This window comes from Phascolarctos cinereus, unplaced genomic scaffold (genome assembly GCF_003287225.1).
Source record: "Phascolarctos cinereus isolate Bilbo 61053 unplaced genomic scaffold, phaCin_HiC Scaffold_2;HRSCAF=192, whole genome shotgun sequence".
NCBI classification, from domain to species: Eukaryota; Metazoa; Chordata; class Mammalia; order Diprotodontia; family Phascolarctidae; genus Phascolarctos; species Phascolarctos cinereus.
In genome coordinates, this window is record NW_027555625.1 from 413,407,592 (window position 1) to 413,425,247 (window position 17,656).

Sequence of the window (17,656 nt, forward strand, 5' to 3'; positions counted from 1 at the left end):
AAAAGTAGGAGAGAGCTTTGTAAATGACCTTTAAAGATCTAGCAATGTGGAGCTGTTATGGTTTCAGGATGGCAGAAATTCAAACGGGTATAAATTCACTCAATTTATTTGCCCCAAAATATTTACTAAGTGCCTCATATGGACCATGTGCTATCCTGGGCACTTAGAGAACACAAAGATAAATCAGACAAGGTCCGTGTCCTCTCCTAAAATCTGAGCAAAGGTAAGAGGATGTAGGTACAAATAAATATAATTATATTCAAATTTGTGCAAATGCATAGGTGAAGTTGTTGTCTGACTCTTCGTGACACTATTTGGGGTTTTCTTGGCAAAGATACTGGAGCGGTTTTGCCATTTCCCTCTCTAGCTCATTTTACCGATTAGGAAACTGAGGCAAACAGAGTTAAGAGACCTGCCAAGGATCACATAGCTAAGTGAGGGTCTGAGGCTAGATTAGAACTCTGAAAGATGAGGCTTCCCAACACCAGGCCCGGCACCCTATCCACTGTACCACTTAGCTGCTCTGAATTGTTTTTGTTGTTATTGTTCAGCTGTGTCCACTCTGTGACCCCACTTGGGGTTTCTTGGTAAAGATACTGGAGTGGTTTGCCATTTCCTTCTCCAGCTCATTCTACAGATGAGAAAACTGAGGCAAACAAGGTTAAGTGACTTTCCCAGCATCACACAGCTAGTAAGTGCCTAAGGCCAGATTTGAAATCAGGAAGAAGAGCCTTCCTGATGCCAGGTTGGGAACTCTATCCAGTGATCCACCTAGCTGCCATAAGTAAGGTATAAAGTGCTAAAAGATCAGATGAGGTAAACATTACTACTGAGAAAAAGTAGAAAAGGCTTTACTGAGAAAAGAATATTTAAACAGGACTTCAAAGGCCTGGTAGAAAACAGATGTCAGATTTTAAAAAGTAATGAATAAGACATTAAAGCAGCATTAAAATAGGAAAGGATAGGATCAAAGACAAAAATAGGGAGTTTTAGACATTAACAATAATATGTAGAACAACAAAATTCATTTTATATAGTATTTTGCAGCTTGCTAACTACTTTATTTTTATAATATTATCATGTAAGTTATGATAACCTAATTTACAGGGCTGGAAACTGAGGCTTAGAGAGATGAAGTACATCCCTGACAAGTGATCATTTAGCCTTTGTCTGAAGACTTCAAGTGAGGGTGAATTTGCAATATTCCAATGAAGTTTCTTCCATTCTGGGGGCAGCTTACTGTTAGAAAACTTTTTCTAACATCAAGCCTAACTCTAACTCTGTAGTTTCTACTCCCTAATGCAAATTCTTAGTTGTCTGCCTATAAAGTTACCTACTCCTGGCACAATCAGATGGAGCTACTTATTTGGGAAGAAATTAAAGCATTACATTAAAACTGTAGACTTGATTTATTTCAAACATCTCATTATACTACTTAATCAATTATACAGCAAGTCAAATCATGCCCCGAGTATACTACTTCTACTAAAACAAGGAAGTTTTTCTAACAAATATACTATTATCTTCCCCACATGATTAACATCATGTAAATATATTCAACCATATTTTAGCTAATAAACATCACTCACCAGTTGGCATATATTCCCACCAGCGGCCTGCACAGAGATCTACAATCTTCACTACTCTCAAATACAGGGTCACTGCCTCCTTCAGCTTCCGGGAGAGGCATTCCATACACATGATATCCTGCAGAGGGAGGTACCTTTGTGAGAGAAAGAAACTCACATTTATCAAATGAATAAGTATTTCCCATTCATTAATGGGTTACATTTTTATCCCTTTCTCCCTTTTTTAATTAAACAAATCAAAAAAACACAGTACCTGTACCAAACACAGATGCCTCATGCTTATTATCACACTACAGATATGGATTCATAAGCCTAACACGTGGACTTATTTTCTTCTAGGAACTATGTACACAACTTAAAAGGCTGCTACCAAGTGACTAATGATACCTAAATTATAACTCCGCAGTTAATAAGGTCAGCTCTCTCATAAATGTAGCCTTAGATTGTAGCACATACTTTATATGTTCCCTACCAAAACACGACTTTATTAAAATAACAATAAACTAATCTTTGGTTACATAAGAATTTAGATTGAGATTTAAGTTAAAACTTTAGAAACAAATTTAAAACTTCTAATCAGAAACAATCTAATCTTTTTCTTGACTGTATTCTCAGTTACTGTTTCTCTCTAAATCTCATTCCTTAACGATACATGGGGCTTTCACACTTTAAATTTTAAGTATCTTTACACAGAATTTTTGTGATGGTGGCAGTGGCAGTTTTACAAAAGAGCATTTTAATGACAAAAATTGAAACTTAATTTTAAATTCAATTCAACAAATACTTATTAAGCATCTATATAACCATGATACTGTGCTAGTTGCTGGGGATACTAAGATAGATATGACACAGGCCCCACTCTCAAAAAGTCACAATAATTAGTGGGAAAGACATATACAAAAACTTATAAAGCCTATAAAGCAAGGTCTGTAAAATAACTAAAAATAAAAGGTCCAAGTAAAGTGCTTTGAGATGTGTAAAAGAGAGATAACTTTTCGCCAGTTAAGCATGCTTATGTCAAGGAAAATTCCATGAAGGAAGGGGCTTGGAAGGGGGCTTTTAGTTGGATTTTGGTGGGGAAAAAAAAAAGGGCGGGGATTTTAACAGTTGGAAACAGAATGAAAAATGGGTGGACGGGTGAGGGGGGAAAGAGAACACTTTGGGATGATGAAAGCAAGAGAAAAGGTTTAGAGACAGGACAGATTATAGGACTAAAGCAAAGGAGCTTAATTTTTTTAAAGAAAATCTGGGAGATTACGAATTTATTTTGGTCCACCATGTATCTAGAAATAATATTCAATTCCCTGGTACTGCATATTAGTCCAATGCCACAAAAAGTAAAATAGCTCTGCATTTACAACCAAACTCCCTAAGAAAAAGCAATCTTTTTTTTTTCCTCAAAGACACAATGTGAAGCAATAGGAATCAAGTTCATCAGCTTAAAAGGAAGATCAAACACATTAAATGCAAATAGCACAAGTGATCCAATACAGATGTGGTTTCTTCAAGACAAATCAAGGGTTTTGATACAATTTGATGAAAGGAGGCCAACTCCTGTACAGTAAAAATGGAAGACCTGAATGCCAAACTTTGAGAACATAAAAATAAAATTGGACTTAAGCAGTTAAGCATGTTAAGGTGCAATATGCTGTCTAGTTCATGGGTCTTCTTTACTTCTACCAATGTATCTCTCCTTCTATAATAAGAAGGGAGCTTCTGTCTATTATCACTTTTCAGTGAATTAGAATCATATTTTAGAGATTATTTAATACAACCCCTCATTCAGAGACAGAGAGTGGAAGTACAAAACAACATGGATGTGTGAGGGCACCAAGATGGAACTGGAAGCAAACAAGCCCTGTGTTAAAATGTAGGTTTGTGACTTACGGAATGGTCTTAGTTGTGTCATGTTGCTTCTCTGTCCTCAGTCCTTTCCTCTGATAACTGAACAGACCAGACTAAATGATCTCAAGGTCCACATCAACTCTTAAATCCTATAAGTCTCACTCAAGATCAGGCAGTAACTCACTTATGCAGTGAAGTGCTGGGAATCATAGAATCCTAGAATAAATGGGACCTCAGAGATCACTCTCTCTTCTACAATCTCAATGTTCACCAAAGCTCTTCTGAAGACTTCCAGTGACAGGGAAACCACTACTTCCTGAGGAAGCCCCTTCTACTTTTAGGCATCTCTAATTGCAAGGAACATTTATCTCACATTCAGCTAAAAACTACTTCTCTACAACTGCCCTCTGAGGTCAAAGAGAACAATTCTTATCCCTCTAACAATAATTTTTCAAATACTGGAAGAGCAAAATGTTCATCCTATCATGTCTTCTCCAGTTTAAATCACTAGTTCTTTCAAACTAATCTGTGTATGGTGTTTCCACACTATTGTGACTGCCCTCCTCTGGACACTCTCTAATTTATCCCTGGTTCCTAAAATGTGGTATGCAGAAATAAACACAATATGAACACAAACTGAAAATGCTCTTTCTAAAGTTACCAATGATCAATTAATTGTCAAATGACCAAGCCACATCTTCTTCTTGACCTCTCTACAGAATGCTGATCTCCTCTTTCCCGGAAACTCTCTCCTCTCTAAGTTATACTGACACTACTCTCTGCTGGTTCTCCATACATGTCACATCAACTAACTCTGGTTATTCACTAAGGCTCTGTTATGGGCCCTCTTCTTTTTTCACTCTATACTATTTCACTTGGTGTTTTCATCAGCTTTCATGGATTAAATTATCAGCCCTATGGAGATGACCCCCAGATCTACATATCCAGCCCTAGTCTCTCTTCTGAGTTACAGTACTGTACCACTGATTGCATTTTGGACATCTCAAACTAGATGTCCTATAAACATCTCAAGTTTAATATGTTCAGGCCTCTCTCCCATCTTCTGAACTCCCCTATTAAGTGCACTACCATCTTCCCAGTGACCCAGGCCTGCAGCCTCAGTGTCATCCTTGACTCCTCAGTCATAATCACCCCTGAATTCTCAAATGCATGCCCTTCTCTCCACTCACAGAGCCACAACCCTAGTACAAGTCCTCAACATCCTCATCTACACTTTGGTTTCCCGGACTCAAGTATCTCAACTCCAATCCAGCCTTCACTCAGCTGCCAAATGATTTTCTTAATCATTTCAAACCTTCCTTCCTCCCTTCCCCCCACCCCTCAATAAACTCCAGTGGTTCCCTATCTCCTCTAGGGTAATAAAATCCTCTGTTTGGCATTTAAAGCTCTTCATAACATGGCTCCATCCTAGCTTTCCAGTCTTCTTACACTTTATTCCTCTCCATCCTCTCTATGATCCAGCTACACTGGTTTACTTTCCAACACTCCTTGCATATGACATTCCATCTCTCATCCCTGTGCCTCTGCACCAGGTGTCCCCATTTGTGGAATGCTTCTGTCCTCCTCAATTCTGCCTCTAAGCTACGCTGATTTTCTTCAAGGCTCAGAATAAAACTCACCATATGCAGGAAGCCTTTCTCAGTCTTTCCCATTGTGACTGCCTTCCCCTCTGGGTTAACCTTCCACCTGTTCTGTATTTAACTTGAGATTTAGTTAGTTATTCACATGTTGTTGCCCCCATTTGAATATGAGCTCCTAGAGGGCAGGGAATGTTTCTGCTTTTATTTTATCTCCAGCACTTAGCACAGTTCAAGACACAGTGTGCTGTTGTTTGTAAAGGCTTGTTGACTGACTGACCTCAAGGTGTGTTCTGATCAGACAGAAAACAAGTCCTATAATCTCCGCTGTATCTATTAACGGCAATCAGTGATTCTAGCTCTTAGGCTATATGTCATACTGGTGACTCACACTGAACTTACAGTCCCCTAAACCTTCAGAACTTTTACATGTATGTTGCCTAGCCACACCTTCCCTACTTTGCACTTGTACAGCTGATTTTTTGATAATCCAAGTGCAGGAACATTGAAACTTAGTAAATTTCATCTTATTGGAGTCAAGCCACCCAAGATTTGTTTCATCTGTAAATTTGATAAGCATGCTATCTATGCTCCAATAGCCAATCAGTATTTAGTCCAATTTTACCGAAAGATTCTTCTAACCTAAATGGACACTGTCCCATATATCCAAAGTCCAAAATACTCTCTATATTGTCATTCAACTGCAATGCTACCACTCACATCTTTTAATCCATTGTAAATCAACACTGCAAATCTTATATTGTAATACCAACCACAGTCTTACTCACTCCTAACTTCTTCCCATGCTGTAAATGCATCATTACAGCACGGAAGACTAGAAAAAGTACTAAACTTGGAGTCAACAGAGAATCTCAGGGCTGGAAGGGACCTTAGGAGCATCTGGTCCCACTTGTATCTGAAAAAGAATCTCTACCACATTCCAACAAGTGGTCATTTAGCCTTTGTTTTAAAACCGCCAATGAGGAGAAATCCACCACCCCTAGAAGCAGCCAATGCTACTTCTAGATGGCTCTCACTCTTAGCTTCACCTTGCATTAAGCCTAAATTGGCCTTTTTGCAATTTCTACCCAGAGTTCCTAGTTCTGCTTCTGAGGCCAAAGAGGCTAAGTATAATCTCTTCTCCACAAAACAAGCCTTCAAATTCTTGAAAATATCTATCAAGTCCTCCATCTCATTTAAGTGCTCCTCTCCTCCAAACCACATATTCCTATTTCTTTCAACCAAGTCTCATGGCACTATCTCAAGAAGCTTCTTCATTCTGGCTGTCCTCCTATGGACATTTAACACTATCTTTCCTATAAGGTGATACCCAGAACTGAACATAACATTACAAATGAAGTAGGATGAAGGGAGGGAAGGAAGGGAAAGGGAACAAGCATCTATTAAGCAGCTACTATGTGCCAGGCACTGTGCTAAGTAGGTAAGAAACTTTTTCTCATTTGATGAAGGCAGAATAGAATGGTCTTCCCTAGTCCAAGATACTATTCCTCTCCAAGTGCAGTGTAAGATTACACAAATACTAAGTACAAAGTAATTGGGGATGGGGAGATTCCCACATCTTTATTAGGTGACCTGCTCTTATAATTGTGAAGCTGACATTTGGAACCTAAACATAAAATTTTACACTGATTACCATTAGATCCCATGTTATTCTAAACCCAAGATTTTAGCCTGACAAGATCTTTGAACCAGAGTCTAAGCCCTGGCTTTCAGACTCACTAGATTTACCACCATTTTTGCTACCTCCTTCATGTCTGGAATGTTCTCCTTCCTCACTCTGACCACTTGGAATTCCTACATCTAGTCAAAGCTCAGCTCAATTGTGCAATTTCCTAAAAAGAAGCCTGTCCTGATCCTCCCAAATGTTGCCAACATTCCTCCCCAACACACAAGTCCCAATTACTTCGTGCTTACTCAGTATTTATCTAGTTAGGTAATGTTTCCTATCAGGAGAATGTAAGCTACTTTACAGTAGGAGGTATTTCATTCTTTGTTTTCATAGTCTCAGCACCTGGAACTGTCCTTCAGGCAAAGGAAACATTTAAACTAATCATTTCAAGCCTACTTCAGCATCTAATTTCCATCCTTTCCTTTCCATTGCAACCACTCAGGTCTTCCCTTCTTCTTCCCCAGACCACTACATTAGTCTCCTAACTAGTCTTCCTCTCTCCTATTTATCTTTCACAATAGCACCCCAGCAATTTTCTTAATGTACTATTCTGATCACGAGAGTACTCTACTCAAAAATATTCAGTGGCTGCCCAATGTCCACATAACGTATGAATTCCTGTTTTTGGCATTCTCAGCGCTCCACAATGTGGGTTCCAACTTGATTTCTGCCTCATGACTCGTCTTCCTGTATTCTGTTTCAGTCAAGGTACACTGCTCTCTAGTTTCCATTTGTATCCTAACTTCTCCAATCTTTATGCTTTTGTTTTTACCATGCCCCATGAATGGAAGGGACAGGGCAAATGACACCTTCCCATTCAGATTCTTCTTGCTGAAGTTCCTCCCTTTTTCAAGCCTTAATTATTCCATGGTGACCTTGTTGTCCTCTCTCCTGCCAAGCACATAATATGCATTCACACAAGCATATTAAGGTAAGATACAAATTGTAAGAATGTATGAATATATACACTCTGTGTGCGTGTGTGTGTGTGTGTGTGTGTGTGTGTGACAGTGAGGTCTCACTCTTACCTTCAAACTTCTCCTACCACTTTGCCTAGAGCTCACATCTGAAAGTAACATTATGCTTCGTATCCCCCTGTACTCCTTAAATCCCTCCTCTCAAAAGCAGGACAGTAGACACTTAAAAGCATTTCCTGACTTAAAGCTTCATCTACCCCATCTTAATCTTACTCTCTTATACCTCCCCCTTCAGTTTCTCTTTTCTACCATAGTGGAAAAGGTTCTTGCCCCTACAAGGCACCTGTCTTCACCATTCTGACTCTACCTTTTGCTTTTTCATTCTTTTTCTATATACCCCTTCCTTACTAACTTCAAATATACATTGACTTCCCTTATTTGACTCTGCTAAACTATCCTCTTCCTGAGAGTAAGTAAATCCCTTAAGGTTCTTTATATTTAATTCATACATATGTGAAAATGCATTCCAACTACTGCTTCTCTTCCAATAGTAGGTACTCTGGTACCCTGGAGACAAAGTAGTGATAAAGACACAAATGCAGATTCTAGGAAGTGTTAGGTGCGGATCCAATGATGTGAAAAAACCCTAGGGAACTGAAGGACAAGCTATGAGGCTCTACAAACAGTAACCTATTGTTGCTATCCAGAATAGAAAACGATTCTGTTCAGCAGGATGAAAAATATTGCAAGTATGATAAAATAAAGGAAAGAAGCACACTGTCTCCGGTGGCTCTGAGCAACTTCCTTTGTATTTTGTTACCAGCTCACCAGAACGTCCGAGGGTTATGTTCTCTGTGTGTAAGCACCTCAATCAGTGGTCACGGCAGAACCCCATGTCTATCTGGGGCAGCAAAAACAAGCAGGTCACAGCTGGCAAGCAAACACACCAGAGAGAGACAAACAATGACAAGACAAAGGGCTACACACTCAGATTCATTCTACATGTTTCAAGTTGCTACCAAGGACTTCCCTCTTTCCCTGCTTCAGAGGTTTTAGAATCACAATGCAGAAAACAGAGTCAATCAAATATTTAATGAATAAAGCACTGTCATAATTGATGTATGAAGAGAGAAAGTGTCAAGTTTCCAGCCTAAACTCCTGCCTTGGGTAAGAAGAATATCACCATTCCTTCCCCAAGTTCTTGCTCTCTTGTCTGAACTGCCTAAGCCTCTGAAAGGACTCTACTCTGAGGCCATACTATTGACACTGATAATTTTTTCTAAAACTTTCCTTTAATGATTAACAAACTTCCCACTAGTCATACCCTCTCCATCCCAGGAATTTGAAATCATTTAAACCCTATTCCCCACTCCCCACTACCTGATTCCTTACTCAACCCTTGCCCCCGTCATACCCACCAAAGCTACCCAACTCTTTCACTGTGCACTCTGGAATGCCTACTCCATAGTCAACAAACTTGTTTTCATTTTAAATCTTTTCCTTTCTTACTCCTTCCACCTTCTGGCCCTTACTAAGACCAGACTATCTTCTGATAACACAGCCACCCTGGCCACCCTTTCCAGCACTGGCTCTTCTTTCCCTCATTCCCTCTTCCTCATTGGCCAAGGTTGGAAAGTTGGGATACTCTTTGCTTCCCATTGCCACTTCCACGTTCTTCTTCTACCACCATCACTCAGTTACCTCTCCTCCTTTGAGATTCATTCAACTGCATCTACCATCCAAGCAAAATCCTGGGAGCTGTCATCTAAAGACCTCCAGAACACTCCTTTTCTTCCTCAGTGAGTTCAGTACCTGCTCACAATCTTTCTCTCCTGTCCCTAAATCTTGCCTTCATACTAGGAGACTTCAAAACACATACACAGATAGATAAAGAGACAGACAGATACTTCTTCAAATATCCTAACCTCCTAGTTCCTCAACTTACTCATTTCCCATAACATACTCTTCCACCCCACCTCAGGCACACCCCACAACTGTCATACCGTTGATCATGTCATCACCTACAAATGTACTACTTTACATGTTTGTGAACTCTGAAAATTCCCTTAACTGATCACAATTTATGAGCACTCTACCTCTCTCTCTGTTTTCCCATATGAAAGCCTGCCCTTTGTCCACAATCCTTTGACTCCCCTCAGTTCTGTTCCAGGCCATCTCCCCTGCACTATCCTCCTTTTCATCCATATTAACCCCTTACTAATCCAGTTCAAGTCTACTCTGTCCTTTTCGTGAGTTCCTTGCCCTCTTTTCATAACACCAACTATGCCCTACTATGCCTCTGCTTTGGATCACCCCTACTATCCATTATCTTTGCTTCTGCAACTGTGCTAAATAAAAGATAGAGAAAATCACACAACTTTTCTGCCTGAGTCCATTACAAATCTATGTTACATAACTTCAACTGGGCTGTCACTGCTGCTAAGAAATCCTTTTGCATTTCCCAAATTAACTCATTATCCTATTCACCACAGCAGCTCTTCCAAATCTTTTCATCCCTCCTCACACCTTCTATCAGTCCCTCTTCCCTTCTTACTCTCAGATGAGAACCTTGCCTCATATTTTATAGAAAAAATTGAAGCCATTCTCCCTGAGAGCTCCATTTTCTCCCCTCCTTATCTCACATCAACCAAATGCCTTCTGTCAGCCCTAATGAGAGGCCCTTCTCTTTGCCAGGGTAAAGCCCACCACAAGCATAAGTGAAACCATTCTATCCCATCTTCTACAGCAGATTGCCCATGCAATTGTCCTCAGTCTCACTTATCTTCAATCTCTCCCAGTTTACTGTCTACTTCTCTACTGCCTAGAAACATGACCATATGTCCCCCATCCTCAAAAATCCCCCACTTAATCCTTCTATTCCCATTAACTATCATTTCATATCTCTTTTGCCTTTTGTGGATGAACTCTGTGAAAAAGCCATTTACATTGAGTAAACTTCCTCTTCTCTTATTCTCTTAATGCTCTATAATCTGGCTTCCAACCTCATCCTTCAACTAAAAATGCTGTCTGAAGATGTCCAGTGATCTTGTAAGTCAAATTCAAAGGCTTTTTCTTAATTCTTATCTTTCTTGACTGTTCTGTAGCTTCTGACATTGTTGATAATCTCTTCTCTCCAGGTTTTCAGAGCACTGCTCTCTTCTAGTTCTCCTCCTTCCTAACTGGCTGCTCTTTCTCTCATCCTTTGCTGGACCTTCATCCAGATCACATACTAATCATGGGTGTTCCATGGGGTTTTGATCAAGACACCCTTCTTTTTTTCCTTCTATACTACTTTACTTGGTGATCTCCTCAGTTCCCATAGATTCCATTATCATTTCTAGTCTGATAATTCTCAGATCTAACAATCCAGCCCTGATCTCTTTGCTGACATCCAGTCTCCATGTGCCTATTAGACATCTTAAAATGGATGCATTTAGATAGGTCCAACCATGTGTCAGACACACACACACACACACACACACACACACACACACACACACACACACACACACACACACAACCCTCCCCACTGAATTCCAATAGTTCCTTATCACCTCCACGATCAAATACAAATCCTTTGTTTAGTATTTAAAAACTTTCATAATCCATTTCTTGTTCACCCTCCTCATTTTTCCCATCTTCTTCCATGTTACTCCCCTACATTCTTTGATCCAGTTACACTGGCCTCCTTGCTGACAAACAAGATAATCCTTCTCCTGGCTCTAGGTATTTTCATTGTCAGTTCTCCATACTTATCTCCACCTCCTCAAGTCCCAACTAAAACCCCACCTTCTACAGGAAGCCCTTTTCAATCCCTCTTAACTCTAGCGCCTTTTCTCTGATATTTCCTATTTATCCTATATATATGTATATATTTGTTTGCTTGTTGTCCCCTCTATTATACTATAAGCTCCTTGAGGGGAGTGACTATCTTTTGCCTCTTTATGTATCCCTAGAGTTTAGCACAGTGTCTGGCACATAGTAAATGCTTAATAAATGTTTATTAACTAACTAATCTTAAACTTAACACGTTCAAAACGGAATTCATTATCTTCTCCCCAAACTCTCTCTTCTTCTACATTTCCCTAATACTATTGAGGGCATCATCATTCTCTCTTCATTCTCAGGCCTACAGAGCTTACCTTTGTAGCATCTCTCAAATTTTTCCCCTTCTCTTCTCTGATACTGCCACCAAACTAGCGAAGGCCCTCATCTCCTCAGTCCTGGACAATTGCAATAGACTATTTGGTCAACCTGTCTATCCCAAGTCTCTCCCCACTCCAATCTATCATCCAATCAAAGTGATCTTCCTAAAGTGCAGTCCAACCATGAAACACCCTCCTACCTCCCACTAAACTACAATGGCTCCCCATCACCTCCAGGAGCAAATATAAAATCTTCTGCTCTGTGTTTAAAATCCTTCACAACCTACCATCTCTCCATCTTGAATCTTTCCATTCTTCTTAAACTTTATATCCCTCTTCCTGACAATGTACTCTTTGATTCATTAACACTGGTTTCCCTGCTATTCTTCAAACAAGACACTATACCTCAATTCTGGTCATTTTCTCTGGTTGTTCCTCATTCCTAAAATGCTCTCACAATTCTCATCTCTACCTCCCAGCTTCTCTGGCTTCCTTCAAGTTCCAGCTAAAATCCCATTTCTGCAGGAAGCCTTTCCCAATCCCTCTTATGTCTAGTGCCTTCTGCTAGTTGATTATTTTCTAGTTATCCTGTATACAGATAGTTTATACATAGTAATTTACATGTCTCCCCCATTATATTTTGAGTTCCTTGAAGGCAGGGATTGTCTTTTACCTTTTATATGTATCTCCAGGCCTTAGCACATTATTTATCACGTAAGAAGTTCTTTTTTTTTTTTTTTGGCTAGGCAATGAGGTTAAGTGACTTGCCCAGAGTCACACAGGTAGTATTATGTGTCTGAGGCTGGATTTGAACTCAGGTCCTCCTGACTCTCCATCCACTGCGCCACCTACCTGTCCCCAGCACATAGTAAGTTCTTAATAAATGTTCATTAACTGACTGATGTCAATAAATACTTCCTGAGAATTGACAACTGCCCTGATGAGCCTATAAGATTTTTTCAAAAATATTTTTATTGATATAACTAAGGCACACATTGATTATGTGACTTTTTATAACACAGATGCTGGAAGCTTCTTAAAACCTCTTTAGGATCTGCTGTTATTAACATAAGCCCCAGGAAAAGAAAGATTAAAAAACAGAATCTCTTACCTAAAGATATGGCAGAGTACTTCATGTGAGAGCTGGTTCATGTAATCTTTTGTTTCATCTGACTTTGTCACCTCAGGGTTTTCCTTACTTGGCAGACATGGTTTCACAGTTTTTCTTCGTGGGCCCATCCTTATGATGACTCCAGGAGAAAATGACCAATTGCAACTTGGTTACTTGAGTTCAAAGTTGCTAAAACAAGCAGAAGTGAGAGAATTGAAGAGTTAGGACCTAAAATCAAGCCTTGTAAAAGAATTCTTTTCATGAGGACATTCAAACAAAGTGACTGGAAGTTAGCTTGTAAAATATCTTAGTATTTTTGGGAGCAAACACCAACGAATGACTTTTATAAAACTAGCTCTGTTTAGCACAGAAAGGAGCAGGATTTAGTTCAAAAACTAGACTGGGAGTCAACAAGGTCTTGATTCTTATTCAAAGTCTTCTGCTAATTAGCTATGCAGCCTTGGATAAGTCACAAGACCTCTACTGGGCTCCGTTTTCTCATCAATAAAATGAGGGGAGAAGAGTAGATGAGCTTCCTTCCAGATCTACCATTTGATGACTTGAATCCTAGCTGAAGGCTACAAAACTGAAAACAGCAGCTGCTCTGTCTGATGCAAAGAAGGAAAATAACAGCAAAATAAAGACACACAAAGTCAGATGGGAATATCTTTCCAGGGCATTTCATATGTACAAGTGTGTTTATAAGTGTTTATAAGCCAGGCATCATTGAATCGCTAATATTAAAACTACAAAGACCATTACAGAACATCTTCTAGCCTAACATCAATTTAAGAGACAAGTAAATAAATGTTCAGGAAAATTAAGTGGAGCAGACATCAAAAAAGAAATACAGACATTTGTACAATCATTGATTTCAGTTATTCTCATGTAGAATGCATGCTACTAAAGAGGCAGAATGGACTTGGAAGACGGACACCTGGGACTGAATTCTGATTCTACAATTTAAGTCTGGCAACTCAGGACAAACTACTGAAACCCACCAGAGCCTCACTGGTCACCTGTAAAACCAGAAGGATAATACTGGACTACATTTAACTCACAGATTTACGAGGAAAGCACTATAGAAATAAGTGCAGTTACTATTATGTGCAAAGTCCCTAGATAGAGGTGGTAGAGAAACAGAAAGAAGTGCAAGACACAGCTTCTAGTGCAAGGACCTTAAAATCTAAGATTAGAGACAAGACAAAAACATGCTGAAAGTTGACTAGCAGATCAAGAAAACCACAAAATAGATTTTTATCAACATTAGCTTAAGCTACCTAGACAATGACAGTAAGCACTTTAGGAATTCAGAAGGGAGAGACCTCTTTAGATCGAGGGAAGATCTCTCTCTTCAACATTTCTTTTATCCATCCCCTCCTCAGAATGCCATTACCACCTTCTTTTTCTTTAAAAACACATTTAATTAACAAAAAGTTATTTTCTCTTTCTTCTGCCCATCAATAAAAAAGAAAAGAAACCCTAAAAAACAAAATTATTTTAATAAATCTATATAACCAAGGAAAAATTCCCTCCCTAGCCAAGTCCAAACATACACACCTTGTACTGTACCCAGAGCCCACTGCCTTTCTATCAGGACTTGGGCAGCAGGCTTCATCCCAGTCCTCTGGAATTGTGGTTGGTCAACGTGTTGATAAGTTACTAAATCTTTACCATCTTTCATGTGAACTACTGCAATAGTCTAATTGTTTCCCATCTCACATCTAACTTACAAAGCATTATCAGATTGATCATCCTAATACAATGATCTGATCATGTTATTTCCCTACCCCACAAATTTCTCCAAGCTCTCTATTATCTACTGTGTAACATCTAAACACATTAGCCTAGAATCCCAGGCTCTCTACTATTGGGATCCAACCCCACTTAACAAATTAATTTATATTAACTATTCCTCTTCACATGTCTCTTTCTCTTTTTTTTTTTTTGGCAAGGCAGTGGGGTGAAGTGACTTGCCCAGGGTCACACAGCTAGTAAGTGTCAAATATCTGAGGCCAGATTTGAATTCAGGTCTTCCTAACTCCAGGGCCAGTGCTCTATACACTGTACCACCTAGCTGCCCCTAACATGTCTCTTTCAATTGAAGTCCTAACTATCCTTCCAGGTCAGTTCAAATTCTACCTTCTTATGAACCATCTCTCTTGCCCTCAGAGGATATGACCTTTCCCTCTAATCAAATCACAGAACTTTCTTCATGAACTTTCATACTCTATAACCCTATCCGTTCTACCTACTGACACAAGCCTCATTCTTCAAAGCTCAGTTTAAATGCCACATCTCTTCTGAGGCTTTTCTTGAATCTCATCCACCAAGAAGTAATAACTTATCACATATAAATATGGTCAATCAGTCAGTCAACAATAAGACAGCTGGTGGCAAAGTGGATAGATCACTGGGCCTGGTCAGAAAGAAAGGAGTACAAATCTGACCTCAGACACTTAGTAGCTGTGGGATCCTAGGCAAGTCATTTAATTTCGTTCAACCTCACTTTCCTTAACTGTAAAATGGGGAAGATACTAACACCTACTTGCAGGGCTGTTGTTAGCATCAAATGAGATGTTTTTATAAACGGTTAGCATAATGTCTGGCACATAGTAGATAATATATAAATGCTTATGTCCTTCAACTGGCATTTATTAAGCACTTACAATGTATGAGGCACTGATGATAAAAAGAAAAACAAAAACAAAAACACAGTCACTGTCCCTATATTCTAATGGAGGAGAAAATACATAAACAACTGTGTACATACAAGATACATACAAGTATAAATGGGAGGGAATCTTAGTGGGAAGGCACTAGCTTTGGGGAGGGACAGGAAAGACTTTGGGTGGATGGTAGGACTTGAGCCGAGTCTTAAAGGAAGCCAGGGAGGCCAAAAGGCAGGTGACGAATGAAGAACATTCCAGGCACGGGAGACAGCCAACTAAAAGCCACAGAATGAGGAGCAGTTGTATGAGAAATAGCAAGAAAGTAAACACTGCTTGATCACAGAGTACCAGCAGGAGCAGTAAGTACAAGAAAACTGGAAAGGTATGAAGGGGCTAGGTTGACAAGGACTTTCCAAATCAAACCGAGGATTTTATATTTTATTCCAGAGGTAATAGTAATATGGAGCTACTGGAGTTTATTGAACAGGGGAGTAACACTGTCAGACCTACACTTTAGAAAGATTATTTTAGTAGCAAAGTTGAAGAATGGCTGGAGTGGGGAGAAATCTGAAGCAGGAAGACCAATCAGCAGACTATTACAATAGTTCAAGTTCATCAGTATGATAGTTGTGTTAAGTGGAGAGAAGGGAACCTGTATCAGAAATGTAACAGAAGAAATGACAGGATTTGGTAAGAGACTGGATATGTAAAGTGAATGCATGTGAGGACTCAAAGATGACACCAAGGTTGAGAGCTTAGGAGGATGGTGGTACCCTCAACGAAGTTCAGAAGAGGGGAGGATTTAGGGAAAAGATAATGAGTTCTGTTTGAACATAATCAATTTAAGTTGTCTACAGGACATTCAATTTGAATTCAAATCCATCAGTTGGTAATATAAGAGCAGAGGTAAGGAGAGATTAGAGCTGGATAAATGTATCTGAGAATGTTTTATATAGAGATAAAAATGGAATCCATGTAAGCTGATGAGAGAGAGAGAGAATAGAGAAGAGAAGAAGGCACAAGGCAGACCCCTGACAACATGACAGTTATTAGTGTGAACTGGATGAAGACCCAAAAAAAGGTCAGAAAGGTACAATAACCAGAAGACAGCAGTGTCATTTAAAAAAAAAAAGACAGAATATAAAGGAAAAGGAGGTGATCAAGTTTTAAAATTCGAAGACTCAGGTCAAGAAGGATGAAGATTGAGAAAAGACCATTAGATATGGCAATTAAGAGATCACTAGTAATTCTGGAGAGAGCAGTTTCAAATTGAATAATTAAATCAATCAAGAAGGACAGTGGCTCATTTATCTTTTTATCACCTTCAGTGATTCACAGTACATATGTTTCAAACACATCACAAGATCATAAAATCCTGATTTGTGAACTTACTACCTTGCCTAACCTCAGGGTAAATCACATCCCCTTTCTGGAACTGTTTCATATAAACTGAAGGGGTGGAATGAAATGATCTCCAATACTATCTTCCAGAGCTAAAGTATAAGATTCTATGAGCTATTCCATCAGTATGAATACTGTCTCTACCACCGGGACAACCCCCACCTCAACTTGGTTGATTAACTCCTGCATGAAATATTAGCTTGCCCCACCTCCCTCATCCCACCCCCCAAAAAAAGCCACCAACATATACCAGCTTGGCAATGAGCCTCTCTGCATCTTGCTAGGAGGATAAGCACAAAGTTCATTGCTAGGCATGTAACAAAGTGTTTCAGCTTGGAAGGACCTGTCACAACTTGGGATTCACTAGCATATCCTTCAAGATCCCAGGTTCACTTCTAATGGCAAGTATACTGCACATGGTAGTCTCTAATGTTTTCTAAGAGTTTATATTTTATCTGGGGGTAGGGGAGTGAAAAACAGTAAAGTGATCAAATAGTTAAAAGGAATTCAGCATAAATTAACTAAAACAGCTGGAAATTATAATCTTTTTATTATTAATTAGTCTACCAATAAAAATGCATCACTGGTATCCTCTTTTGATTGTTTAATGGCCAACAAAATAATACTTCTTGCACAAAGAGTACCAAGCAATACAAAGACTGAGCTAGAAGCTACAGCTTCCTGACAA

At 39.3% G+C, this 17,656-nt stretch overlaps 1 protein-coding gene across 4 annotated transcripts in view; it reads right to left on the reverse strand.

Moving 5' to 3' along the window:
* FBXO38 (F-box protein 38) overlaps positions 1-17,656 on the reverse strand; it is a 110,396-nt gene that overhangs the window by 74,599 nt on the left and 18,141 nt on the right. For 3 of the 4 annotated variants that reach the window (XM_020969110.2, XM_020969108.2, XM_020969107.2), the window contains exons 3-4: positions 12,896-13,084; positions 1,590-1,723 (exon numbers count right to left, since the gene is read on the reverse strand). In XM_020969110.2, the coding sequence (XP_020824769.1) occupies positions 1,590-1,723; positions 12,896-13,023 (262 nt within the window). In that variant the 5' untranslated portion in view covers positions 13,024-13,084. Of the gene's footprint in view, positions 1-1,589; positions 1,724-12,895; positions 13,085-17,656 lie in introns of those variants that run through there. The other variant, XM_020969109.2, reaches the window with a different exon arrangement.